At 44.7% G+C, this 26,445-nt stretch overlaps 3 protein-coding genes across 6 annotated transcripts in view; 1 reads left to right on the top strand and 2 right to left on the bottom strand.

Moving 5' to 3' along the window:
- Positions 1-946, bottom strand: part of LIMD1 (LIM domain containing 1) — a 43,050-nt gene extending 42,104 nt beyond the window's left edge. The window contains exon 1 of the mRNA XM_035129428.2: positions 386-946. The gene's annotated coding sequence lies outside the window, so the exon portion shown is untranslated. The remainder of the gene's footprint in view (positions 1-385) is intronic.
- Positions 947-18,442: 17,496 nt separating this feature from the next.
- On the top strand, positions 18,443-19,767 carry LOC118091881 (cyclin-dependent kinase 9-like). Its single transcript, XM_035129430.2, has one exon. The coding sequence runs from the start codon at positions 18,528-18,530 to the stop codon at positions 19,644-19,646; it is 1,119 nt and encodes a 372-aa protein (XP_034985321.1). The 5' UTR covers positions 18,443-18,527; the 3' UTR covers positions 19,647-19,767.
- A 1,210-nt stretch (positions 19,768-20,977) lies between these two features.
- LARS2 (leucyl-tRNA synthetase 2, mitochondrial) overlaps positions 20,978-26,445 on the bottom strand; it is a 59,855-nt gene continuing 54,387 nt past the window's right edge. For all 4 annotated transcript variants that reach the window (XM_035129425.2, XM_035129423.2, XM_035129424.2 and 1 more), the window contains 2 exons: positions 25,172-25,299; positions 20,978-23,595 (listed from right to left, as the gene is read on the bottom strand). In XM_035129425.2, coding sequence (XP_034985316.1) covers positions 23,416-23,595; positions 25,172-25,299 — 308 coding nt within the window. In that variant the 3' untranslated portion in view covers positions 20,978-23,415. The remainder of the gene's footprint in view (positions 23,596-25,171; positions 25,300-26,445) is intronic.

The following is a 26,445-nucleotide window of genomic DNA, read 5'->3' as shown; positions in this document are numbered from 1 at the left end:
GGGTTCCCACGGGGTCGCCGCGCGTGGAGTAAACAGGAAAAGCCCTCCAAGCAATGCCCAGAGGAAACAGGAGCAGCTTCAGGGAAGCCGCGCGCAGGTTCCTATCCACTGAGGAGGAAGGAAGGAAACGCGCGCTTTCCAGATTCCGGCCCCGCCAAAGCAGAGGGGAAACCTTCGCCACTCCTTCGCCGCCCACCCACCCGACTAGAACTTGGAAAAGGAGATTTCTCTCCTCGCCACCCCGCCTTCCTCAAGAATGTCCCCCTCCTTCCCGCTCCCTCTGGGGGAAAGAGGCCACTTGGAGCAGCGCGCGCAAACTTTTTACGCGCGGCTGTTCTGCTTGCTTGCTAGTTTGCGCGCACCCTTTGCCGCCTGACTCACTCACCCGAGGGCGGACTCCGCCTGCTCTGGGGGGGAGACGAGCTCTCGCCTTCCTTCTCCCCCGACGAAAAGTTCTCGCGGCTAAGCTAGCGGGGAGGACGGCTGCTTCTCCTTCGCCAAGGGCCGTGCGGCGCCGACGCTCGCCCTTGCTCTCCGCGCAACCGCGAGGTTTCCTTCCTCCCTTCCGAGGCGCCGCTCTTTTCGGGCCGCCGAGGCACTTCGGCCTCCTCCTCTTCCCTTTCTCGCTTGCTCGACAACCCCTCGCCTTCCCGTGCCAGGCTAGAGGAGGAGGAGGGAGGAGCCGAGGCCGGCGGGGAGGAGTTGCGAACAGGTCTTTGCAACGTGGTTGAAAGGGAAAGAGAGAGGGAGACCCGGGTTAGTCAGCGCTGGATCTGGAGCGGGACCAAAACCGCCCTGCTCTCCTCCCAGCGCTTGCAGCCTCCAGCCTCGGGTGATTTACTCTGAGCCTGCACGGAAAACGGTTCTCAGTGCCCGTCCGGAAATACTATCAGTAGTCCCTGCATGGGTGGCGCTTCTGTCTTCAAAACAACCCTGCCAGGTAGTCCGGGCTGAATGGCGGTGCCTGTCTCGCTGTCAGGGCCGCTGGCCTTTTGACACTTAACTCAGTGGTTCTCCAAGGTATCTTTCCAAAATGAGAGCAAGAGCATCAAGTGATAACTGTAGACAGTCCCAGAACAATGCCAGGAGTTGTTTCTGTTTTTCAATGTATTTCTTATCAATAATAATAATTTAAAAATTGGTGTGGCGCAAGCATATATTTATTATATAAATAAATAAAGATCTGATTTGCATCCTATGCCATTTTAAAATGTGTTTTTTGTGGGGGGGGCTATTGGGTTGTTGTTTTTATTTTTATTATGTATTTTTTGGTTTTATATCTTTATTTTATTCTGCGAACTGCCCTGAAACCCCTGGGTTTAGGGCGGTTTCTAAATTAAATAAATAATATTCCAAAAGTTTGGCCCAGAGAACAAAATTTGAGAACCACTGCACTAACAAGGCGCTGCTTTTGAGCACATGCAACGGGGTTTTTATGGGTGCAGAATTAGTTGCACTGACTTCCAAATCCAAAAGGGAAGGGTGTTTTGTTTTGTTTTTCCCCAGCTGGAGCTCACCGGAGCTCAGCTCCAGCACCCCTCAGTTGAGTGCCATTGCCTTTCTGAGAGAACACCTCTTTTTCTAGAAAAATAGCCCTGCAAAAGGGTATAGGTGAATGTGATGCTAAGGACCAAGACCAAGATGAAGGTCCACCAGGGTCGCGTGTTGACCATGCTGTTGTGGGCAACATGACACCCACCAGGAGCAACACATATTGTTCATGGAGTGTGAAGAGACAATAGTCTCTCTTTTGGAAGTCCCTGGGGCATATGTTGCCCAGAGACCATCCAAGTCATGCCCCCTGACCCTAGGTCAGAAATTATAATTCACACTGCTTCAGTTTACAGTAATTAGTAAAGCTTTCATTCCTTAAAACACAAGCAGGGACCCTTGAGCCTATGAACCAAGTTAAGAATTGGCCCACAGGCCCCAACTTGGCCTATGAGGTCATTTTTTCATAACTGCTCACCTGCCCTACAGCTGATGTCATTGATATGTGACTTCAGGTGTGGGGCAGATAGAGACATGGATGCAAAGGAACAGCTAGGAACCTCTTGATTGTTCCCTGCCCAAAATGGGAACCCTAATACAGCTGTTCCCACTAGGGCTTGCTGCCAGCACAAATATATGTTTTTACTTATAATAAAAATATAATGCTAAATCAGTAAAAAGATCTCCATGTGCTTTATGTAAATCCAGCAAAAATACAAACAAATCATTTAATATTTTCCCAAAAAGCTATAGATTAAAACAAAGCGCAAATCACAAAACAGAGAATTTTCATTTGCCCAACCAAGACTTGAATATGCCAAACCAAGCTCTCAGTATGACAGCCCTGAATCTGTCCGTGTTTACCTATTATTTCTACAGTAACTTTAAGTAGAAAAAGTTTTCTATAGGTTTTTCCTCGAAAGCTGTATAGGCAGGTCATTAAAGCTGCAATTCTATAGTCACATATGAAGCTGAGTCCCCTTAGTCAAAGGGACTTAGTTCTGGGTAGACAGGTACAGGATTGTACTGAAATATCCACATTTTACATACTAGGGAACCGTGAGCATTACTTGTGCAAAGCTGAGCAGAGATTTGAATGACTAGGTCATCTACGTTCTCATTATTCTTTTGGCTGGTTCCCATATCCCCTTGTACTTTTATTTTTATGTTGTTCCATGTCATGGACATGACATTTTGCCAGGTACAAAGCGTCGGACAAAATGTTCAGAATGCATTCCGTCTATAGTAAGAAAGCCCTGTGTTTCCCTCGCATTCTGTCTACATGCTTGATTCCCTAGTGGCTAGAGAACAGCTTCTCTCTCTCTGTCTCATGACAGTAGAACTCATAGATACCCAATGAAACCGAATGTTGGAATATTCAGGGTAGATAAAAGAATGTACTTATTCAGACTTATTCAAACAGCATAGTCAAACTGCGGAACTCTCTTCCCCAGGAGGCAATGATGGCCACCAACTTTGATGGCTTTAAAACAGGATTAGAAAAATTTGTGGAGGTTATCAATACCCAGCATGATTCAGAGCGGGCCCCTTCCTTGCCCCCATGACACCCTTTGATTCTCAGTTCAACCATCAACTAAGGTTGGTTTGATCCCCGCTCTGCCTTGTTCCTGATGCAAATCTTCACTCATTCCTTCTTCCCTGGAGAAGGCACCATATTGTGGTTCGCCTCAGGTGCCAAAATGTATTGGGCTGGTGCTGGGACCAACACTAAGAGTATATTGCATTGACAATGCCATATATTGCATTGGGCTGATTCCATGTGCATGTTCATTATGATTGATGCATCCTTTATCAATTTCTGCAGAAATGAAATCACTCTAACAGATTTCCATCTGAGTCAGCTCATATGCACAACATCAGGTAACCGAGGAAAGGAAGGGACAAGAAATTAACAGCTCCAGTCTAACCATGTCTACTCAGAAGTCAGTCCTGTTGAATTGCATGGAGCTTACTCCAAGGTAAATTGAGTTAGGGTTGCAGCCAGAGCTGTAATCCAAAACATATGTGGTATATATGCATGTCTGAATTGATCCTGTCATGTCCAGATGATGAAACTGTGCTTTGAGAAATAAAGCAAGTATTTCCTTCAATATATAGCAAATTATGAGTGTGCTCTGTGTGCAAAGATGCTTGTTTATTTTTCCCATCTTTACTGTTTTTAGCCTCAAGCATGCAATTTCTTCTAACACCTTGCCACCCCTTCCCTTGAGCAACTTGTTCCAAGAAATCACAACACAAAATTTATCTTGCACCTGCCCTGCCCTTCCACCTATCCAGTCTGCTTTCTTACCTCCATCTTGCCCATTTCTGCATCTCCTGCTCCCTAGGCTCTAATTCCTGTTTACCTGACAGCCAGCCCACACATACCGGTAGCCGCACCTCCTGCCTCTGGGTCAGTGTTAGAAACAGAGATATGAAAGCAAGGAGCTAAACGGCACCTTAAACCTAAATTATGGGCGCAACAACGGAATGTCTAGGCACACTTTTTTATAACAAGAATACAAAGCTGAAAATGAATGAACTGCAGCTAAAATATTATGTTCATTTTTCACATGGCCCAGTCCTTCCCCTGCCCACCCCTCCTAATATTCTTAAGCGGGTCTCTTCTCCAGTCTTCAGCTGGAAGTGGGGAGGCAGGAAAAGGTCCTCCTTTCCTTTCACTCTGCAGTTTTAATCTGAAATCTTAGGTGCCCAGAGCTCAGAAACTGCTCGCACTAATGTTGCAAAATGCACCTAGAACAATGGGAGTTTTGAACATTGCTCTGGACTGCAGGTCCCGCCCCCCCCCCAGCTTCTTGCTCACAAAACAGCAAACTAAGAGAGAGAAGGGGTGCCACTCATTTGTCATCTGGCACAGAGCCCCCTTTTCCTTGGTTCTCTTAATGGTCCACCCTGCTAGGCGATCCACTTGTTAGAATTATAGGCATCAGAAACCTGGCACCCACAAACCCGTAATAGTATTAATGAATGCTGCTAGAGTGCGCAATGCTGCAACCATTGTAATTTATTATTTATTGACAGAATAAGCATGGAATGCATGTTCCAGCCACAGTTGAGCCCATTATTTCAATCATTATCTTTGTTATTTTAATTTGTTGGTGTGTTTTCTTTCTTTCTTTCTTTCATGACCTTGATCCCCCCTCCCGCCCGCCCGCCCATGACATACTAATGACTTAAATAAATAAAAATAAAAATTATCAGGACTTCTACAGGTTTCGGGTGTGGCTCATGGTGGCCCCTAACCACACAAATTATTGGAAAATCTTCATGCTGACCCACCAAGAGACTTCCTGTTGTATGTGTTTACTTCGTTGGGCAGAGAGATTATATTGCCAGGCACTCAAATACACAGTGGCTCAGCCAATTTGCATTTGGCAATAAAAGGCTTCTATTGAGAAACCGGTTCTTCCCCAAAAGCAGCAGGACTAATGCCACAGACTGAGGGATTTCTTCAATTAGGCACATAAAAAAAACAACTAAGCAAGCAGTAGAGTGATTACACATTCTTTTTTTCTTTTCTTACTCCGAAACAACTAAAAATAAGGAAGGGAAAGCAAGCTTCTTCCATAAGCGGAATGCCTTCTCCTCCACCCCCGCCACCCTCCGAACGCTCAGGAAACACTTTTCTTTTTCCCTGCCACAAAACCCGAACAGAGGATCTTTACATTTCTGAGGAGAACAGGGGCATGTCATGGTTTAAAAATAGCTACCATCAGGGCACACAAAAAGTCAAATCAGATGAAAAATGGAGATCCTGTCTCTTGAGCTTCCTTTTATAAAACAGCAGGAAGGACTGGGGGGCAGGGGGGGCTGGGACCATAGCTCAAGGGAAGAGGGGCTAAATCTTATGCTCTCAGTGCAGTTTTCTTGAGGTGAATTGCTGTTGCCACCCCACAAATAGGTACCTGCTCAATTTGGTAATGTACAGAGGTACAAAACACAGGTGGTGGCTCAAACAGGGCAAATAGCAGCAGTCGAGGGGAAGTGGTGGGTTGCATCCAACTAAGTTTTACTCAGAGCAGACTTATCAAAATCAGCAGGCTGAAAGTCAGCCATGTCCGTTGATCCAGGTGGGTTTGAGTAAAACTTAGGGCTCATCCAGACTTCCGCCTGCCCTGCCGCTTTCCCTTGGGAAAACTTGCTGTTTACCACTGAACCAGAGCAAACCACAACCGGGTTTTCTCCGGTTTGGTGTTTGCTTCATTTTAGCGCTAAATATCGGGTTTTCTGGGGGAAAACGGTGGGCCAAAGACAAAACAGCATGGTAAAGGTAAAAAGGTAAAGGACCCCTGGACAGTTAAAGTCCAGTCAAATGTGACTATGAGGTTGAGGCGCTCGTCTCGCTTTCAGGCCAAGGGTGCCGGCGTTTGTCCACAGACAGCTTTCCGGGTCATGTGGTCAGCATGTCTAAACCGCTACTGGCACAATGGAACACTGTGACAGAAACCAGAGTGCATGGAAACGGCATTTACCTTCTCGCTGCAGCAGTACCTATTTATCTACTTGCACTGGTATGCTTTCGAATTGCTAGGTTGGCAAGAGCTGGGACAGAAGAATGTGGGGGTTCAAACCGCCGACGTTCAGATCGGCAAGAGGCTCAGTGGTTTAGACCACAGCGCCACCCGCATCCTAAAACTGCATGGACCCATGCCTAGAAAGTGCAGAACGAGCAGAAAGCCACTTGGAACGATGCGGAAGTGTGGAACACAGAACAAGCGGAAGTGTGGACGAGCTACCCAATTTATAACAGCAAAATGACATGTGGGGAAAGGATAAAAACCCTTCCCTCCCAATCCTCTCCCTCATGACTATTTTTTTTCTAAATTACCTTTCAATCATCAGTAGGGCCTCCAATTGTAATCCAGTCTCTTTTCTAGTCTGTCTTATAGATACACTAAGCATGTGACATGAGGTCACGCAGGTGTGTATTACAGTATTTTTACTTTGATATTTAATTTTGGTTTTGCTTGTTCTGTTATGGACTATTTATAGCCTTTTCTACGGGAGTGGTTGCCGAAAGCAAAAGACTAAGCCTCATGAGGAATGGTTGAAGGAGCTGGGTATGTTTATGTTAGCGAGATTTAATATGTTTCCCTCTATGATGGTAAGAGGAAGGTATTTAGCTCTTCCAAAATCTGATCGTTTCTGTAAATGTCGTAAGAATGAACTTGATACATTGGACCATATCTTTTTCTCCTGTAATCACGGCACTAATGCTAGAAAGCGATTGTTAAATGCTTTACAAATGGATACATCAACCTCTACATTACCAACTATTCAAATATTATTATCTGACAGTAACGATAAAAATCACTTTAATAGTGGCTGAGTTTTTATGCTCAGTCCATGCAGAAATACTAAGTCACTATAAAGAGGATTAGGGGAGCTTAATCAAATAGTAATGTGGAATTGATATATTGTTTCAATTACGGTAACATATATTTTACCTTGTTGAGTTTATAATTTAAATATTTTATTTATAATCTGTTCTGAAATTGTCAGGTCTGTTATGCCTAATAAAGGTTATTGAATTGGAGCTGGGTATGTTTAGCCTGGAAAAGAGGAGACTGAGGGGAGATGTGAAAGATACCTTCAAATATCTCAAGGTTGTCACTTGGAAGAGGGAACGAGCTTGTTTTCTCCAGCTCTGGAGGGTAGGACTCAAACCAATGGCTTCAAGTTGCAAGAAAGGAGATTCCGATTAATCATCAAGAACTTTCTGACAAGAAGAGCTGTTTGACAGTGGAATGGTCTCACTCAGAAGGTTTTTAAGCAGAGGTTGGATGGCCATCTGTCATGAATGCTTTAGCTGAGATTTCTGCATTGCAGGGGGCTGAACTAGATGGCCCTTAGGGTCCCTTCCAACTCTACAATGCTATAAACAACTACCTGACGTTTAGAAGACATCAGAAGGCAGCCCTGTTTAGAGAAGTTTTTAATGTTTGATGTTTTACCGCTTTTAAAAATTATTAATATTCTGTTGGGAGCCACCCAGAGTGGCTGGGGAAACCCAGCCAGATAGGCGGGGTATAAATAATAAATTGTTGTTGTTGTTGTTGTTGTTGTTAGATGGGTCCTATCCAATGGTGGCTTTGCCTTTATTGCACCCAGCTTCTCCTCTAACCACCCTTCATCCCACCTGAAAGGCTGCGGGAACTCCCCAGAAGAGACTGGGATAGAGGACAAAGGGCAGTGGTTGGAAAGAGGGATCAGGGAAAACCAGGTCCCCAGATTTTGTCTCTCCACATCACCCTCTCCTGAGGCTGAGAAGTGCTTTCTGCTAAGGCTAAGGCACCATGGATACATACAACAACCCAACTGCGTAGTACCTTGCAAAGAGCTTGGGTGAGCCCAGTGGAATGCTTAACTTTGTCAACTTTGAACTGTTAATGCTCATCCTTGTTGTATCGCAAAATGATACTCTGCTCCCGTTCAGAAGCAGGTTGTCAAAGCATGACAAGCTGTTGATCAAGGAAAACAAGCCTGAAGCTTCACGCTTCCTTAGATGCTGGCCCGGTGTTGAATGTATGGACCGATAGTCACCTGGTTAAAATTGAAGTTTTGAATCAGGATTTTTGGCACATTCCAGCCAAAGCAAAAGCAGCCTCAGGAAAGGCTGATCTGGAGTGACAAGGGCTGCAGGCTATGCATCTTTAACCCTTCCCTTTCCTCAGGTTTCTCCCATCTAAAGCATCTCCACTGGGCCTTTGCTACATATCTCTGCACGTAACATATAAATGCTTAGAGGAGGTAAGCCCTTTTAATTTGCATTTAGATCAACAGGAAAGTTCTGCTTTTCATTAAATTAAACATTGCATGAATTCTGCTTTTTAAAAAGGGGTGCTTAATGCTGCTATGTTTATTTTCAAGGAAATGTAACTGTGGGGCCCCAATCCAGCATGCCCCCCCCCGGTTCTGGATAGATTCCCTGCTGAATATCTCCCCCACCCCACCCCACCCCTCCCCAATTGCTGTTCATTCCTGGCACATTTGCAGCCAGAATTGTCAGTGGGAAACCTGAGTGAGATCGGTGCTGGATCATGTCCCCATGGCTATTATTCCTTTAAAAGAAAAGTGTCATGCTTTTAAAAAATGTATTTGTGAATGAGTCCCCCATTGAACATGATGGGACACCTTCTGTGTAAGCATACATAGGACCAGGTTGCATGCCTGCCCCATTGAAATTAGCAGACCTTTAAATGTTTCGTTTTAGTTAGGTGGTGCCTAGCATTAATTGAATTGCAAACTGCCTTGGCTTGCTGGAAGGGTCACATTACACAATTTGCCGCACCTCGAAACAACGAATAACCACCACCCACACACACACACACAAAAAAAACCCTTGGCTTCTTGTAGAATCATTTCCTCTATTTGTGTATTTGCTTTGAATCATTATCCACTTTACACATCTCTTCCCCCCCCCCACCTTCTCTCCATCTGACATATCATGCGGACAGAACTTTAATGAGTAACCTTTGCAAGGTTGCATCACTTGTGTGGAGGAAACAGCCATCTTATTTTCTGTCTCTTGCCAACCCCCCCTTGGCCTTTGTTAACAATGTAAAATACGTTTCCTTCCTGTTCACAAAGGATTAGATCAGCAATGGGTAAAACAATACGTGCACAGACAATACACAAAACACTCCATCGCTTCACATTTGACCTAGAAGTCTGTTTTTAGAGTTTTGCCAGTCTTCCGTCTTTTAGGATGACTGCTTTTAGGATATCGAGAGGGATTCAAGCACTTACCGGATATTTAGGGTTGCACAATTAAAATGTATTATTTCTTATTTTGTAATTATTAAAACTGTCAGTTGCTTTTTATTGCCCAGAGTGTCTTGCAAGCAAACGAAATGTTGCAGGCTTGGATTAAAGGTGCATATTGGAGACTGATCAGGTTGAATGCTATAACAACACATTATCATTATGTGCATGACAGTTTCCAAAGTACAGTGGTACCTCGGAAATCGAACGGAATCCGTTCCGGAAGTCCATTCAGCTTCCAAAACGTTCGGAAACCAAGGTGCGGCTTCCGATTGGCTGCAGGAAGCTCTGATTGGCTGCAGGAAGCTCCTGCAGCCAATCGGAAGCCACAGAAGCCCCATCGGACGTTCAGGTTCCAAAGAACATTCACAAAGCGGAACACTCACTTCTGGGTTTGCAGCGTTCGGGAGCCAAAACGTGTTCAACTCGCAAGGCATTCGGGATCCAAGGTACAACCGTATAGGAGGAAAGATCCCCACCATGAGGAGGTATCAATGCAAAACTCCATGTAGAAAAGAACCATGAGACCAGGTTCCAACATTAAGGCAAGCCAGACTCTTGCTTGTTCCTGGCAGCAATGCAGGAGGAAGAGTGGAATGGGAACTTTCCAGCAGTGTGTACTAGTATGCTGCACATTCACATTAAGCCATCACCTGTTTTTAGCTATGGTTTGGGGGCAGGAAATACCCCCCGACTCTCCCCTCCCTTCTCCACAGCACCGGACGAGCCCCGGTGGCTGCGTACCTGTGCCTTGCGAGCGGCAGGGGCTGGTGGCGGCAGCGGCAGCAGAGGGACAATGAGCCGCACGAAAGGGCTGGCTCCGGACAGGGGCTGCTTAAAATGGCACTTAGCCAACCGCGGCTCAACAAAGCCCAGCCCCCTTCCTCCTCTAGACAGGGCGGAAAGAAGCCAGGAGGAGGGAGGGAGGAGGCGCTGCCACGGTGTGCGTGAGAGGGAGGGAGAGGAGGGGAAATGGCACAGCTCGAATGATCAGAATCCCCATGGCGATTCCCGGACTGTCTGCGGGCCGGATCTAGAAGGCAGTTGGGCCAGATCCGGACCCCAGGCCTTAATTTGCCTACTCATGGTTTAAAGTAAGATGGGAAGTAGACCACTCTTAGGCTTCATTAAAGCAAATAATTTGGACCACTGCTTGGCAGATTGCTCATATCCCCACTACAGAATAAGGGATGCAAAAAGAATTTTAAAAAGAAGCACAGAGTATACAATCCCACTCTGACCTCAAGATGCAACAATCAGAAGCCCTATATCACCTCCCTGCTATTTCTGGCCCTCCTCCTGTTTGTCTCATTCAATCATTTCCCCCCTGATTGCCATAGTGACTAGCTGAAACTTAAATCCTCTTCTGATTAGTGCAACTAATCTATCCGCTCATGTACAGTGGAAATCTACACAAAGCGAGAAAAATAAAAAAGCAAAATAGCCCAAATAAGGATTTAGTTAGTGGGTGGGTGGGTGGAGGGGGCAATATTTTCATTCCAACCTTGAATGAACAAATGTGACCCTTTTCGCAGAGAGGAATTTGAAGAATTTATCTGGTTTCCTGAAGGCCAAGTGATTGCTCTGTCTTCTTAGCTCCAGTTGCCATTGAGACAAAGTGAAATTGTACCTTGGCATACCAAAGGACTCAACATGAATGCATGAGATCGACTTACAAACTCCACCCAAACAACCCCAAAACTTCTCCCTGGCATGTAGTGTGGGGTTGCATGGTTTATGCTGTGGGTGAAGGATTTATTTATCTATAAAAAGCATTTATATACTGCCATCTTGTAAAATTTCAGGGTGTTGCACAACTATACGCGGACAAAAAAATATGAAAAACTATGGGGGGGGGAAAGAGTATGAAATAACTCATAAAATGTCTGGCTTCTCAAGAAGATGATAAACAGCTATGGGGTACTCAAGAGAAGACTGAAAGCCATGAGTGAGAGGGTGCCTGTCAAATCACTGGTGAAAGCGTTTTTCACACATGGGATAAACAACATTAAATGCTTAACTTCTGTTTGTTAAAGGAGACAAGTCAGGAGATGAGAAAGGATTTTGTTAGTTTATTTATATTGCTTTCTATTATGTTGCATGGATGTATATTCTGTATTTACTGACGTGCAATTGTTCTTAATTTGTGTGTTGGGGTGGAATTGCTACATTTGTTGCTGTTCATACGATATATGTTATGAGCGGCCTACAAACAAACATACAGTGGTACTTTGGTTCTCGAACGTAATCCGTAATTCTGGCACCCTGGAAACAATAGCCAACAGCCGCATCAGACCGTCGGCTTCTGAAAAACGTTCAAAAACTGGAATGCTTATTTCCAGGTTTTTGGCATTCGGGAGCCAAAATGTTTGAGTACCAAGGCGTTCAAGAACCACTATATTTTGATGGTGGCTTTTTTAAAAGAACGGAATAAAAAGCAAAGGGGTGGATTGCAAAACGAGACGTGAGACCCAAATAAAGCAGATGCCACTGGGCTCTTTGCCATTTATTGCTGCTTATCAAGGCCGCGAAGGAGAGCACCTGACCTGCCCGAAAATCTACAGGAATGTGTGGAGAAACCTCTCCCAGGGACCCTCAATTTCTCTTTTCAAAACTATGGCTTTTCCCCTCCCAAAGAATCCTGTGAACTGTAGTTTGTTACGGGGTGCTGTAAAGTTGTTAGGAGACCCCTATTCCCCTCACAGAACTACAATTCCCAGAGTTCCCTGGTAAGAGGGATTTGGTTGTTAAACCACTCTGGAAATTGCATAGCTCTGTGAGGGGAATAGGGGTAAGGCCTCTTAGCATCCTTCAACTACTGTTCCCAGAATCCTTTTGGGGAAGCCATGGCTGTTTAAAGTGGTATGACACTGTTTTAGAAGCATAGTGCAGATGGGGCTCAAGTTTAACCCCTTATGTGACACAGACCCAATAAATAAACAACAACAACAACAACAATTATACCCTGCCTATCTGGCTGGCTTTCCCCATCCACTCTGATGCATTTGCTAAGTGCCTGGAATGGGAATTTCTCCAATGAAAGTAGGGATGTCTTCAATAAATAATAATAATAGTGAACCCCTGGCCTACCTGGTGGCACGTCCCCAGTCCAGGGTCAATCCACATGTCCAAAGCCCAAACTGAAGCAACAGTCTTGCAGAGATCCTGGAGGATTCAAGCCAGTGCCAGATTACCAAATAGGCAGCAGCCTACAGGCCATCATGCCTTTTAGGAGTCCTGCAACAATATAGATCAAAATAACACAGATTTGACCTGGAAAGCAAATTACAAACAAGCTTTCTTAGTTCAATTGGGGGGGGGGAGGTGAGATTCTGACCGCTTAGAGGCCTCCACAGGGTTTAATCCAGCACTGATCCAAGCTGAGCTCCACCAACATGGGTGTTACAGCAGACACAGCACCTCAGCTCTGCTTCCCTTTTACACTTTGCTTGCTGATTGCAGCACCTGGGCTTGATGAGGCCTGTGACCCTCACCTGTCCCAAGCCTAATCCAGCAGAGGAATCACACACCTCACAGATCTAGCGAGCCTCACCTGGTCAGCCAGGGAGCTGGGCTGTGGGCCCTTGGCTGCCTCAGCCTCCTGGAATGTCCCTCTCACTGCTCCCTACACCTGTGTTTGTGGAGACAGGGGTCCCTCTGGCTCTGGTGATGGATCCTGCTGCTCTGGTTCTTGTGTACTGACCCCTATCCCCTCGCCATCCTCTGTCACCCAGTGAATACTTCTTTCCCTGTCCCCTGCTTGCCCCAGTGTGTCCCAGTCCCAGCTACACCTCTCACCGGGATCCTCTGCCTCCTCTTCTTCCTCCCCATTGTCCTGCCAGTTCATGACAATAATGTGCTCCCAACCAATATAAAAACATAATAAAACAACAACAATTTCATTATTTATACCCCGCCCATCTGGCTGCGCTTCCCCAGCCACTCTGGGCGGCTCCCAACGTAATTAATGATAATAATAATAATCAGGGGTCCCCAAACTACAGCCCGGGGGCCAGATGCGGCCCGCATGAGCCAATTGTGCAGCCCCCGACGACCCCCGATGCCGCCCGCTCTTACTGGCGAGCCGCGGTGCAGTTGCCCATCTCCGGGTTGGCACGGAACCAGAAATAGCTTGTGCGCATGCACAGGCCGGAGGGCAGGGAAACACGCTCCCATATGCACGCACACAAGCTATTTCTGGTGCCACGCCACCCCGGAAGTGCACCGCAAATGGCGTTTGCGCATGCGCAGAAGCCATTTCCGGCGCTGCGCCAGAAAAAGCGAGTGTGCGCGCGTATGGGAGCGTGTCCCCCCGCCCTCCGTGCAATCGGCGGCGGAGGAACTGGCCCAAAGCTGGGTAAGTTTGGGGACCCCTGATAATAATAATAATAATAATAATAATAATAATAATAATAATAATAAGCGATAAAACATCATACATTAAAAGCTTGGCTAAACAGGGCTGCCTTCAGATGGCTTCGAAAAGTCAGGTAGTTGTTTATTTCCTTGACATTTGATGGGAGGGCCCTCTGCCTGGTTCCCTGTCACCTCACGACTCGCAGGGAGGAAACCGCCAAAAGGCCCTTGGTGCTAGTGTCTGGGCTGAATGATGGGGGTGGAGGCGCACCTTCGGCTATACCTGGCCGAGGCCATTTAGGGCTTGAAAGGTCAGCACCCACATTTTGAATGGTGCTTGGAAACGTACTGGGAGCCAATGTAGGTCTTTCAGGACCGGCATTATATGGTCTCGGCGGCCACTCCCAGTCACCAGCCTAGCTGCCGCATTCTGGATTCATTGTAATTTCCAGGTCACCTTTAAAAAAAACCTTCCATTTCAGAGGTCTTCTAAAGGTTGTATCTCCGTGGGTCAGGGCCACATAACTCCATACCTTCCAACATTTCACCAATTAAAATAGGGACCCCCTAAGGAAAAGTGGGTCATTCTGGGATCAAATTAGAAACCTTCTGTAAATCCAGGACTGTCCTTGGAAATGGGTCTGTGGTGAGATGTATCCACTGCTTAATTATTTCTAAATTGAAAGCTATACATATAAAGTAGCACATGTAGAAGTTATGCAAATATCTATCCTCTTTATTATGATGCTCTCTCTCTCTCCCCCCGCCCCCCCCACCTCTCTTTCTCCAGTGCATTAAGTGGCCACCTTAGACACTGGCCAGATTACTATAGAAACTGTGCCAATTCTCACACTCATTAAACAGCTTTGAGGCCTTGTTCCTGTGGCTTCAATCACTGGGCGGATTACTCCTTGAGCAATTTCTAGACCAATTCTCACCTGTTTATTTGGGCATGAAAGGATTTTCCGCCACACTCCTCCGATTGCTAAGTAAACTCATTTGCAGCTGCAGTTCTGTCAATCTGCGCAGGCAGATTGCAATTTAGAGTTCAAATGAGGTAGAACCAGGGAAGTCTTGAACATTCCTACGAATAAATTAAACTCCAAGCACTTGTCCAAACAGCTGCTGTTTAATTTGGAATCATCATATTGAGAGTTATTATCATATGAGCCACATAAAAAAGTCTACCTTGGAACAAGGCTTTTTTAATGCCTCAGTTTTTAATTGTAGGTGAGGCAAATTATACATTTTTTTGTTTCTTGGAAGGGTGAGGTTCATTGCAAAATGTTCTCAATTACAATGCCCCCAACAATGTTCTTAAAAAAAAACACACTGTGATTTTGCCTATTCCAAATAAAAGGGCTACATTTAGACATTTTCCATTATAATGTGCTAGTTTTCTCCAGGGTTTAATCACACCCGAAGTGCAAAATAAAAGAGCTGGTGTTGTGTAATGATTAGAGCAGGGGATCCCAACAAAATTTTCTTGAGGACCCCTCATCGAGCCGCTATTGTGACAAGGACCCCCATTAATTCCTAATCCTAAAATTAAAAAGTGAGAGCCAAATTAAGAGTTTTGCAAAGAGGCAGCGCGTGCCAGGGAGGAGGAAGGGGAATGGAGAAGACAGGGTACCTGCGCAGTAGTGCACAAATGAAGCCGACGCGCGCAAAGCATCTTGGGGAGGTGAGCGTTAGTAGAATGTGCGCGCTGCCTCTTTGCAAAACAGTAGTGTTTGTAAAGCGCCACCTAACGGCATACAGCAGAACTACTGCCTCTATCTAATTCTAGTTTTGCGCTAGACTCTGCTCATGCAGGAAGCGGCCAAAACAAAAAATCTGTTATCATACGAAATATATTTAATATATTTTTTATTCTAATAGCATCTTGCGGACCCCTCTGGCATAGCTCGTGGACCCCTGGGGGTCCGCGGACCACCTGTTGGGAACCACTGGATTAGAGTATTGGACTATGACCTTGGGAGACAAGGATTCAGACCCCAACTCAGACATGAAGCTCACCTTGAACCAATCACCATCACTCAGCCTAACCTAACCTCAAAGGTTACAGGTAGGTAGCCGTGTTGGTCTGAGTCGAAACAAAATAATAAAAAAAAATCATTCAGTAGCACCTTAAAGACCAACTAAGTTTTTATTTTGGTATGAGCTTTCGTGTGCATGCAAAGGGTTATTGTGAGGATAAAATGTGGACCCTGCAAGTGTCTCTATTTTCCAGGGACTGATACAGATTTATAGACGCTGGCCTGGTTTTTTTATTTGATCCCGGAATGTCCTGCTTTTCCTTAGAATGTTCCTATTTTCATCAAAGCCATGTTGGTGGGTATGGTATATGTCCCTAGTCTCATTGAATAAATGTTGGAGGAGTTATGTGACCCCTGAGCCGAGGAGATAAGTAACTACACAGCCTTTAGAAGACACCTGAAGGCATGTTTTACTATGTTTTTATATATGCTGAAAGCTGCCCAGAGTGGCTGGGGCAACCCAGTCAGATGGACAGGGTAGTATGTTGATGATGATGAATAGGACTGTTTTCATTAGAGAAATGTTGAAGGGTATGAAACTGGGGAGGGGTTGAACCATGTATACCACCTCAAGCACCTTGGAGGAAAAGGTGGTATATAAATAAATGTAGTAAGTGAATAAAAATATTCCTTGTTAAGACAGGAATGCAGATGCTGACTGATTAGCCCAGGCGAGGTCCCTTAACAGTAGAAATGTTTCTGATTTGTCGTCCCTAAAGTATCTTGGTGCGGTATATAAATAAAGCCATTGTTGACCACAGGATTACAGTCTATTAAAGCATAGGAGACTTCCTTGTATCAAGTCAGGCTAGAAGTTAATCTAGCCAAATAATGCCTTTTCTTAATGCCTGCAGCTCGTCAGGGTTTTTGGTAGAGGTCAAACATCTGGGTTGCCAGACTCAGTAGAGGACAGGACTTCTGTGCCTTTAATTGCCCTGCTCTCTTTTGAGTCTGGAAACCTTAAAGAGAAACCAGCAGACCCTTAGCTTGGAAATTAAACAAAGGGTCTGCTGGTTTCTCTTTAAGGTTTCCAGACTCAAAAGAGAGCAGGGCAATTAAAGGCACAGAAGTCCTGTCCTCTATTGAGTCTGGCAACCCTAAACATCTCCACCACCCAGGGCCGTCTCAAGCAGGTCGGGCACCCTGGCGCTGAGGCGCGAAGATCGCTCCGGCGCCCCCGCCCTCGCAGCGCGCCCCCTGCCGGCCCGGCGCCCCGCACCACCGGGACTACACCTAGAGTCGGGCCTGCCACCACCTCAGCCTTTTATTGGAGGTACCAGAGATTGAACTTGCAGCTAAAGCAACGTGCTCTACCAGTGAGTTACAAGCCTTCCCTTTACAGTCTGCTTTGGACATAAAGCACAAGGAAATAAACAAAATGAAAATGGATTGCGGAAGGCAATCAGCCTGAAAGCTCTTCAGCAAAAAGGTAAGTTTAGCCAGCTACTACTAACAGAGCTTTGAGTCTTTTAAGTTTTTGTCTGTTTCAGTAGGCTTCTTCTTATGTAACGTTTCTCCCATTTTCCATGTGTAGTATTTATATTTAGAGATTTAACATGGATGCTATAAGAAACACTGTTTAAAAAGAAGGCACACTGATAAATTGTTTGGTTTTGTATATACGTATATAAATGGTCTTCATGTATTTCATTTTCAGAACCTTTATAATGAGTACTTGTAAATTTTTCACAAGTGGTTGTAGCATTGGTTTTAGACTGCCCCTGGAGAAGGAACTTTTCTATTTCTGAAACACGTTGGGCTTTCAGTAACTCGGGTACTTATTTCTCTCTCGCTTGTTGTTTCATATCAGAGCTGCAATTTCTGCAATACTAAAGGATCAAATTCTAATGGTTTGAATTCAGCCAGTCTGACCACTAGCTCACCATGAGACTCTTGATATCAGAGTCATGGGTTCGAGCCCCACGTTGGGCAAAAGATTCCTGCATTGCAGGGGGTTGGACTAGATGACCCTTGTGGTCCCTTCTAACTCCACAATTCCATGATTCTAATTCCTATCGACAAAAGGTGTTGAGAACTTCAGATCTTTTGAGTGGTCCACATGGGTAACAAGCACCAGCAGCGGTTGTGCAGTCTTGTTTAGCTGAAAAACTGGGACCTTAGGCATGCAAACCATCATCACTCTCACTGTTTACCCAGTTGTTTAAACTGTGGATGGTAACATTCCTAGCAGGGAAACCTTGTATTGAACGCTAAGCAACAAGCTGCTTCAGCTTTTGTGACTTGCCCTGTATCATATTTCTGCTTCTCCATGGGCTTCTTCCAACTTTCCGCCAGCTGAATCAATTGGGCTCTCACTTAACAGCCCCATCACTTCATTAGGGCAGATCCATTTCCTCCACCAATCCCAGTTTGTACTTGCTGAACTTGACATCTTTGGCATTCAGGGAAATGCCAATTATTAGAATAGATCTGAGGGAGGGGAGAATTAAGCTAAACATTTCCCAGAATTACATTGTTTTGAAAAATCTTGCCAATTGCATTCCACACTGTCTACATTTTATAAATAACAAAGTACTGGGGACGAGGGGAACTGCAAAGAAATGGAGCGGCCGGGCGGAATAATAATAATAAAATTTATTATTTATACCCCGCCCATCTGGCCGGGTTCCCCCAGCCACTCTGGGCGGCTTCCAACAAAACATTAAAATACAGAAATCAAACATTAAAAGGTTCCCTAAACAGGGCTGCCTCTAAAGGTCTGGTAATTGTTGTTTTCTTTGACCTCTGATGGGAGGGCATTCCACAGGGTGAGTGCCACTACCGGGAAACGTGCCACTGCGCCCCTCGGACGGAAGCCGGTGGCAGCCAGAAGAGATCAGGGACGCCGGCTCCGCCATGGCCAAGCCGTACGACGCGGTGGAGTGTCCCTACTGCGACGAGGTCTCCAAGTACGAGAAGCTGGCCAAGATTGGGCAAGGCACCTTCGGGGAGGTGTTCAAAGCAAAACATCGCCAAACAGGCAAAAAAGTTGCATTGAAGAAGGTGTTGATGGAGAATGAAAAAGAGGGGTTTCCCATCACAGCCCTACGGGAGATCAAAATCCTCCAACTACTCAAGCATGAAAACGTCGTGAATCTCATTGAGATCTGCAGGACCAAAGCCTCTCTGTACAACCGCTGCAAGGGCAGCATTTACCTGGTATTTGACTTCTGCGAGCATGACCTGGCTAGACTCCTAAGCAATGCCCACGTCAAGTTTACACTTTCGGAGATCAAGAAAGTCATGCAAATGCTCCTGAACGGCCTGTACTACATCCACCGTAATAAGATCTTGCATCGGGACATGAAAGCAGCCAACGTGCTTATCACCCGTGATGGTGTTCTGAAGCTGGCCGACTTTGGCCTGGCTCGGGCCTTCAGCTTGGCAAAGAACAGCCAGCCCAATCGCTACACTAACAGGGTGGTGACTTTGTGGTATCGTCCTCCGGAGCTGCTTCTGGGGGAACGAGATTATGGACCATCAATTGATCTCTGGGGCGCAGGATGCATAATGGCAGAGATGTGGACCCGAAGCCCCATCATGCAGGGAAACACAGAACAGCACCAACTCACTCTCATCAGCCAGCTTTGTGGATGCATCACCCCGGAGGTGTGGCCAAACATGGATAAGTACGAACTGTATGAGAAGCTGGACCTGCCGAAAGGGCAGAAGCGCAAGGTGAAGGAGCGGCTAAAGGCGTACGTCAAAGACCCATATGCTCTGGATCTCATAGACAAGCTGCTGGTCCTGGATCCTGCCCAAAGGATAGATAGCGATGATGCCCTGAATCACGACTTCTTCTGGTCCGACCCTATGCCCTCTGATCTCAAAAACATGCTCTCCACCCATAACCAATCCATGTTCGAGTACCTGGCTCCTCCCAGGAGGAGGGGTGGACATATGCCACAGCAGCCTGCCAATCAGGGCAGGAATCCAGTGGCGACCAATCAGACAGAGTTCGACAGAGTGTTCTGATGGCTGTGGACCAAGGACAAGAATGGAGTACTGGTTTCCAATGGAATAACGAAAATGACTTGTTTCAGCTGTTTGTTTGTTTTTACTGTTGCAAAGCAAAAACTGGTGGGAAGAGAACAAGACAGCTGCGCGTCTGTGTTTTAAGAGCTGCAGGGCTAGATTAAACACTGGAAAGGTGTGTAGAGTTCTCCCTAGCTGTGCTATCACAGACTGAATTGCGGCTTTTCTGTGCTTGTTGATTTTTAAAGTACTGAAACAATCTCAAACTTTTTTAAAAAAATTCATTGGTTCTATGAATTTGCACTGCTAGGAAAGTGTGTATCTGGTGTGCAGGAGCATGGAACAGAATGGGTAGGGTCTTTTGTCCAAGAATGGCTGCTGACTTTGAATCATACCGTGGGGCCTGTTTTAATATAATGCCAGCAAGCTCCACACGTGTTGTGGCGACGGGTTGGTTAGGGTGGCCAGGAAGCAAGCTGCAGATGTCCCAGGCTTTGGTAACAGAGGCAGCCTTCCCGTGGTGGCAGAGAAGAATGTGGACCCATCCTCGAGCCACTGTAGGATGGCCATCTAACCAGTGTTTCTTAAATAGAGGTCCCCAGCTGTTGGACTACAAGTCCCATCATGCCTGGCCACTGGTCCCACTAACTATGGATGATGGGAGTTGTAGTCTAACAGGTGGCGACCCAAGTTTGAGAAACTGAATTCTGATATTTTTGCTGCACCACTACGTAGCTCTGCCATGGATTTTGTAGACTTCAAGCTTTATTATTATTATTAAAAAGTCCCAACAGCAGGCAGTAAATGCTCACTTACTTGTGCCTAACAAGGCAAGAGGTCTGATGACTTTCCACCCTGGGTGGGATACTTATCTGTATTATGCTTTTATCATGTTCTGGTCTTTTTCTAAATAGCTCAACTGTAATAAAAGGTATTTGCATAAAAATAAAATAAAATAAATAACAAAGTACTGTGATTTCTTTGTTGCAAAAGTCCTTGGCTGAAAGGACTGTCAAGCAACATTGTCACCCTGTTGTTGTTAATTCAACTTAACACAGTCGGCATGGACTTGAGAGAGACATTGTCAATACATTGGGGGCCTGGGAAGATTTGTGCCGATCAGTTGTTGATACCACGCCTCCCACGCAAGGGATATTTTTAGAGCCAACGTTTTCCTTGATATTTTCACCCAACTCCCATAGGTCTCCACACACAAAAAGCACAACCAACCAGAAAATTAGTTATTTAAATGGAGCATGGAGAAAATTTCCTGGTAGATTCTGCTAATTAGTTTTGTAGAAAGTTTTGAACCCTTTGCTGAGACCAGTGATGCCCTTTCGAGCCACTGTAACATTTTTGGCTGTGTTGTTCCCTCCATTTCTGTTGTTGAAGATTTGGGTGTTGTTGCTTACGTGGTCAGAATGGTATCACCCGTGGGCCAAGAGCAATAGACTTGGGAGAATCCCTAAAACCATAGCTGCCAAGCTTTCCCTTTTCTCGCGAGGAAGCCTATTCAGCATAAGGGAAAATCCCTTAAAAAAAGGGATAACTTGGCAGCTATGCTAAAACTGTTTTTTTAAAAAATCAGTGGGAACTTTAGAAATAGCTCAGTGATAACTGAACATGCTCAAATGGCCACAGAATACTGAAAGGACAAGGGACAGACTGATTTCAGGAGTGGCTGAAATCCTGAACACTCCACATTGCAGAAATTGGTTGCAGGACCCACTTGTAAAATATAATTTCTATTGATGGCCACTTGTCTTTCCTTAACCACAAGCTAACATGTCTTTGTCACTCACCTGGTACATTATCGCTAATACTAGTTGTTGGGGCTTAAAAAAAAAGTTGAACAAATGTATTTTTATTTCTTAAGCTACCATAGTAGGAAGTAGACCTTGAAGTTTCTGGATTTTTTAAAAAAATACTTTATATTTTTGAGATCTGACAGATTTTCCCACCCCATCTCGGAAGAGTGAATATCATAAATGGGCAAATCAGGTTTAACAACAGCCCTTCAAGGGATGGAGCATGAGACTCTTAATCTCAGGGTCGTGGATTCGAATCCCATGTTGGGAAGGCTGAACAGTCCTTCAAATAGAGGGCTGTTCTCTGACGTAGAATATATGGCCACAGTAGATGAAACTAGGTATACACTGCTTAACAGGTGCAACCTGTGATTATGGTCACCTTTTCAACATTAACTCAACTTTGACAGAGACTCTTGGATCAGATTTTTGAATGCCCAATCTTCATTAAAATGAAAATGTCAATAAACCAAAGATAGTTCTTTGAGAGCCATGCTCAAGATGGAATTGGACCGGAGATGTTGAAGGATGAGCTAACTCCTGACAATAATACAAAATGCAAAAAAGGTTATTTACACATGCTCAGGTCGGTAAATATATTGAAGTTTGTGGCATGGCAGCAGCCAGGCAATGTTGGGCTACACACTAGCCTGTGTATCCTGGAGCTTCTGAAATGCCGTTCAAGGTAGACAGCTGCAAACCCTTGCTTAAATTCAGCCACTGTGAGAATCTGGTTTTGATAGCTCTAATTGGGTCCCGTCCCCCACAAGAAACAATATCTACTTGTAGTATTTGCCCTTTAGAGTTCATGGATTAAAGGCTTAGAAATATTGGCCATACATTATCGGGCTGATATCCAAATTGTCAAGACAGAGAGCTGAGTAGTGACTCATGGTTTGCCAAGAAGATTGCACACTAAGCTCTGTAAACTGAGATGGCAAAGAAGTGAAGCCAGGAAACCTGTTCCTTTTTGTTACAGAAATTTCCAGGGTCTAGAACAATTGACTTGCTGTACTAACCAAGTGGCTGAACTGGTTCAAGAGAACAGCTATACATGCTATGGAAGTACATCATTGACTCTCCACATTTGAAAGGCACCTCATTTTTTATTTCCACTTTATAAAGTGCACAGACAAGGTAACAACTTCCATTCTAGCCGAACATTTAAATCTGTGTGAGAATCGGAGCTGAACAAAAGACCAAAACTGGCATGTATGGATGTCCCTTGGCAAGACTGCAATACTTGGACGTGATCTATTACCAGCATGCTGCTTTGAAACATGGAGACAATCATTTAAACAGAGGAGTTGTTGTTGTTGTTTGCCTAGAATTAATTTTCATTAGCTTGTTTTATGCTGGTGAGCTCTATGGGAATTGGTGGAAAATATAGCAAAGATGTACTCGGAATAAACAAGTAGAAAACACATTTTATTATGAATGCTGAGACTGATTAGCCATGTTGAATGGTTATCACTAGGATCAGTGAAAGGGGTGATGGATTACAACAGTGTACATTACTTTCAGTAACAATACACTGAAAATATATTTCCTAATTTTTATATTATTATTATTATTATTATTATTATTATTATTATTATTATTATTAAAAGCAAACCCCCTCCCAAAATATTTCTGCCACAGGGAAACAAGAATAAGAAGGAATCATTTTACTGCATTACAGCTTATCCCTGCACCAAATACTCACAGCAACACTTTCGCTTGTATGTGGCAATAGTGATAATAACAAAAGCCAGCTTTTGTACATGATTTCCAGAGAAATATTTGCAGAAGTGCTCATGTTCATTGATTATATACAAATTAGCTTTTGCTCCTTTATCACTCAGTGCTTTAATTTTTCTGCCCTCTGCAGCATCTTGGTTGGAGAATATGGTCGAGTTTCTTTTTTCCCTACTTTAATGGAAAGCGATAAACAGGCAGTTTTAAGAAAATACGGCTACCGACTATTCCTGGATAAGGAAGTTGACAAGCGCAGTTCTAGGAGACAATATGAACTTTGTAATGGTGCGTCCTTGGAGATATTGAGTCCCAAGCTTACTTTGAACAACCAGTTCACGAACTACTTCTGCATCTCGGGATACTTGTTGAGGTACACCAACTTTTCCACAGGGTTTGTTGTTGATCTGGAAGGGGAAAAGGAGACAGAGATGCGAACTAAAAGGAGATGTCTACAAATGCGCCCTCAAGTTTCTTGTCCATTTACCTCTATTTGCTAGATAAACAATTCAGGTATTATTTAGAACTTTCAGTCCATTCATTAGACATCTGTTACCTTGCGTCAACCTGCTTTTTTGTCACTGTATGTTATCATATGTATAGTCCTATGCTAATTTAGCCAATCCAGCTGGGGTTTGTTTTAAAAATAAGTTACGCAAAAAAGGTCAGAGGCTGCCTTATAGAATAAATGAATCATAGAACAGAATCAGAGGTTGGAAGGCACCATGAGGGTCACCTAGTCCATCTCTCTGCAATACAGGAATCTTTTCTCCAATGTCAGTACACTTGTGGAGCTTTGTAAATGCAAAATCTGGAACAAGATATTATTTCACCTGCTGATCTTGATTTGTATACATGAAACTACCGCACAAATGTCAACCCAGTGTCAGCCTCCCCCCCCCAATAATGTGCCTCTACATGACCAAGCAGGTCACTTTCCTGCCCCAAACAGTGGCAACAAAAGTGTGCAATGTGAGCAGGTAAACACGGGACCAGGTATCGGAACACAGTCTAAGCAGAATCTATGCCTTTTGGGGGGAAGGGGGGAATTTGGCAGAGGAATGCCATTTGTAGCAGCCGCTCCATGTCATGTAGTTCTGCTCTAATTATTTTCATGTCAGACCGTGATTAGACTTCTCTGTAGGGTTTTGTACCAGTGGAGGAACGTCCCAGGCCCAATAAGGTTCTCTTGTTTCCACACAGTCTCTTGTCACGGCCCAACTCCCACCCCATGTCTCTGATTCCCATCCTGGATATGGGCCACTTCCACACCTAAGGTCACATCGACTAGATCTAGGGCTGCTAAAAGGATGGACTGGAGTACAGTGGTGTTACACGCACTCTCTGTACACAAACCAAGTCAACCCCTGGCAATACCTCTCCAGATATGGCTGGGAGAGATTTCTGCCTGAAACCCTGGAGAGCTATTGCCAGCGAGGGCAGGTAATACTAAACCAGGTGGACCAATGTTCTGAGTAGGAGTGACTGACATGGAGGAGGAGTGTTGGTCCTTTGAAAGCACCATCACTACTGCTTACCAGTTTGGTGCAGCAACAGGCAAGACGGGGGTGATGTCAGCACACCGGAGGAGCGCATTCTGCACTCGTATGTCCTTGCTACTGCCCAGTCCCCACATGGTCCTGGTAAGTGGCAGAAATGCTGCTGCCAGGAGTGGTTACACACTGTAGCCCTTCCATGCCAGCTACTCCTGACTCTGTATTAAGGCAGCCAACTATGACTTTCCAAGTAGAAAAAACAGAGTAATCACTAACTGAACCAACGGGGGAGGCGGGATTGAAGCGAAGGCTTCTGTTGATTTGAAACCTACGCTTCTGCAATTGCTGAGTTTGTTTCCAAGACAATCTGCTGGCCTTAACAGCAGCAAAATTAACCTCCCCAACATACAACCTTTCCCCCGATAGGTGATGCAAGAATATTTACAAATTTTACGATCGCAACCAAAGGAAGAGTAAATGTTCTTACCAGGACGGAGACTTGCACTATTTCTGGCAGCTGTTGAGACTTTGGGTCCACCGTAGGCCAGGACTGCTGCAATACGTCCATGTGCCAGAGATGATGAGTACAAAGTTTGTTTTGAGCGTGAGACAAGCCTGAAACACAACATCAATGGGTTGCTTGTACTCAAAATGAAACATTTGTTTTCACAGTTAGCTTGCTCCGTTTAAGCACTGCCCAGAGCAGAACCGTTGGGAGTTTGTTTTAGCACAGAACTGCCGACATCCAGTAAGCTGAATGCGAGCAGATTGCGCATCACAAACCAAAGAAAGCAAAATAGCTCTGCTGTCTGAAATTCAAGCAATAGGTTAAGGGAAGATGAGAAAAATAGTCCTATGCTATTCTTAAGGGGCTTAAAAACAGATAGGGACAGGAGATTTATTATTATTATTATTATTATTATTATTATTATTATTATTAGACTTGTTAGCTGCTTGTCACATGAAGCTTGTCTCCAGGCGACTTACACCACATTTAAAAACAAACAAATATATTTGTTTATTTATTGAATTTATATACTGCCCTATACTTGCAGGTCTCAGTACATTATGGTACAGTGGTACCTCGGTTTATGAACACAATTGGTTCCAGAAGTCTGTTCATAAACTGAAGCGTTCATAAACTGAAGCGAACTTTCCCATTGAAAGTAATGGAAAGTGGATTAATCCGTTCCAGACGGTTCGCGGAGTAACCGTTCATAAACTGAAGTGAACTTTTCCATTGAAAGTAATGGAAAGTGGATTAATCCGTTCCAGACAGGTCCACAAAGTACTTAAACTGAAGCGTTCATAAAATGAAACATGGGTGTAATTGGTTCCGGAAGTCTGTTCATAAACTGAAGCGTTCATAAACCGAAGCGAACTTTCCCATTAAAAGTAATGGAAAGTGAATTAATCCGTTCCAGATAGGTCCGCGGCGTTCATAAACCGAAAATTCATAAACCGAGGTGTTCATAAACCGAGGTTCCACTGTACATGATATCATAAAAACAGAACAAAACCACCCCCTAGAAGCCACAGCACACAAGGAGCATGACAAATATATCTACTCATTAAAGCTTAATTTAGGCTGCATAACAAATAGATTTGGGAGCCCCAAACATAATGGGACTGTATTCTGAGGAAATATTTATAGGATTGCACTGCAATAGATTGTTATGATAATAAAACTATAATACTTTCAAAATATAGTGCATTATCCAGTCAAAGTTAGACACATGCGAATCTTCTGTCCTGCTGAAA

The sequence above is a fragment of the Zootoca vivipara genome, chromosome 12, assembly GCF_963506605.1.
Source record: "Zootoca vivipara chromosome 12, rZooViv1.1, whole genome shotgun sequence".
In the NCBI taxonomy this organism is placed as follows: Eukaryota; Metazoa; Chordata; class Lepidosauria; order Squamata; family Lacertidae; genus Zootoca; species Zootoca vivipara.
Note: the sequence above shows the minus strand (reverse complement) of the source record. Positions and strands in the feature narration are given on the sequence as shown.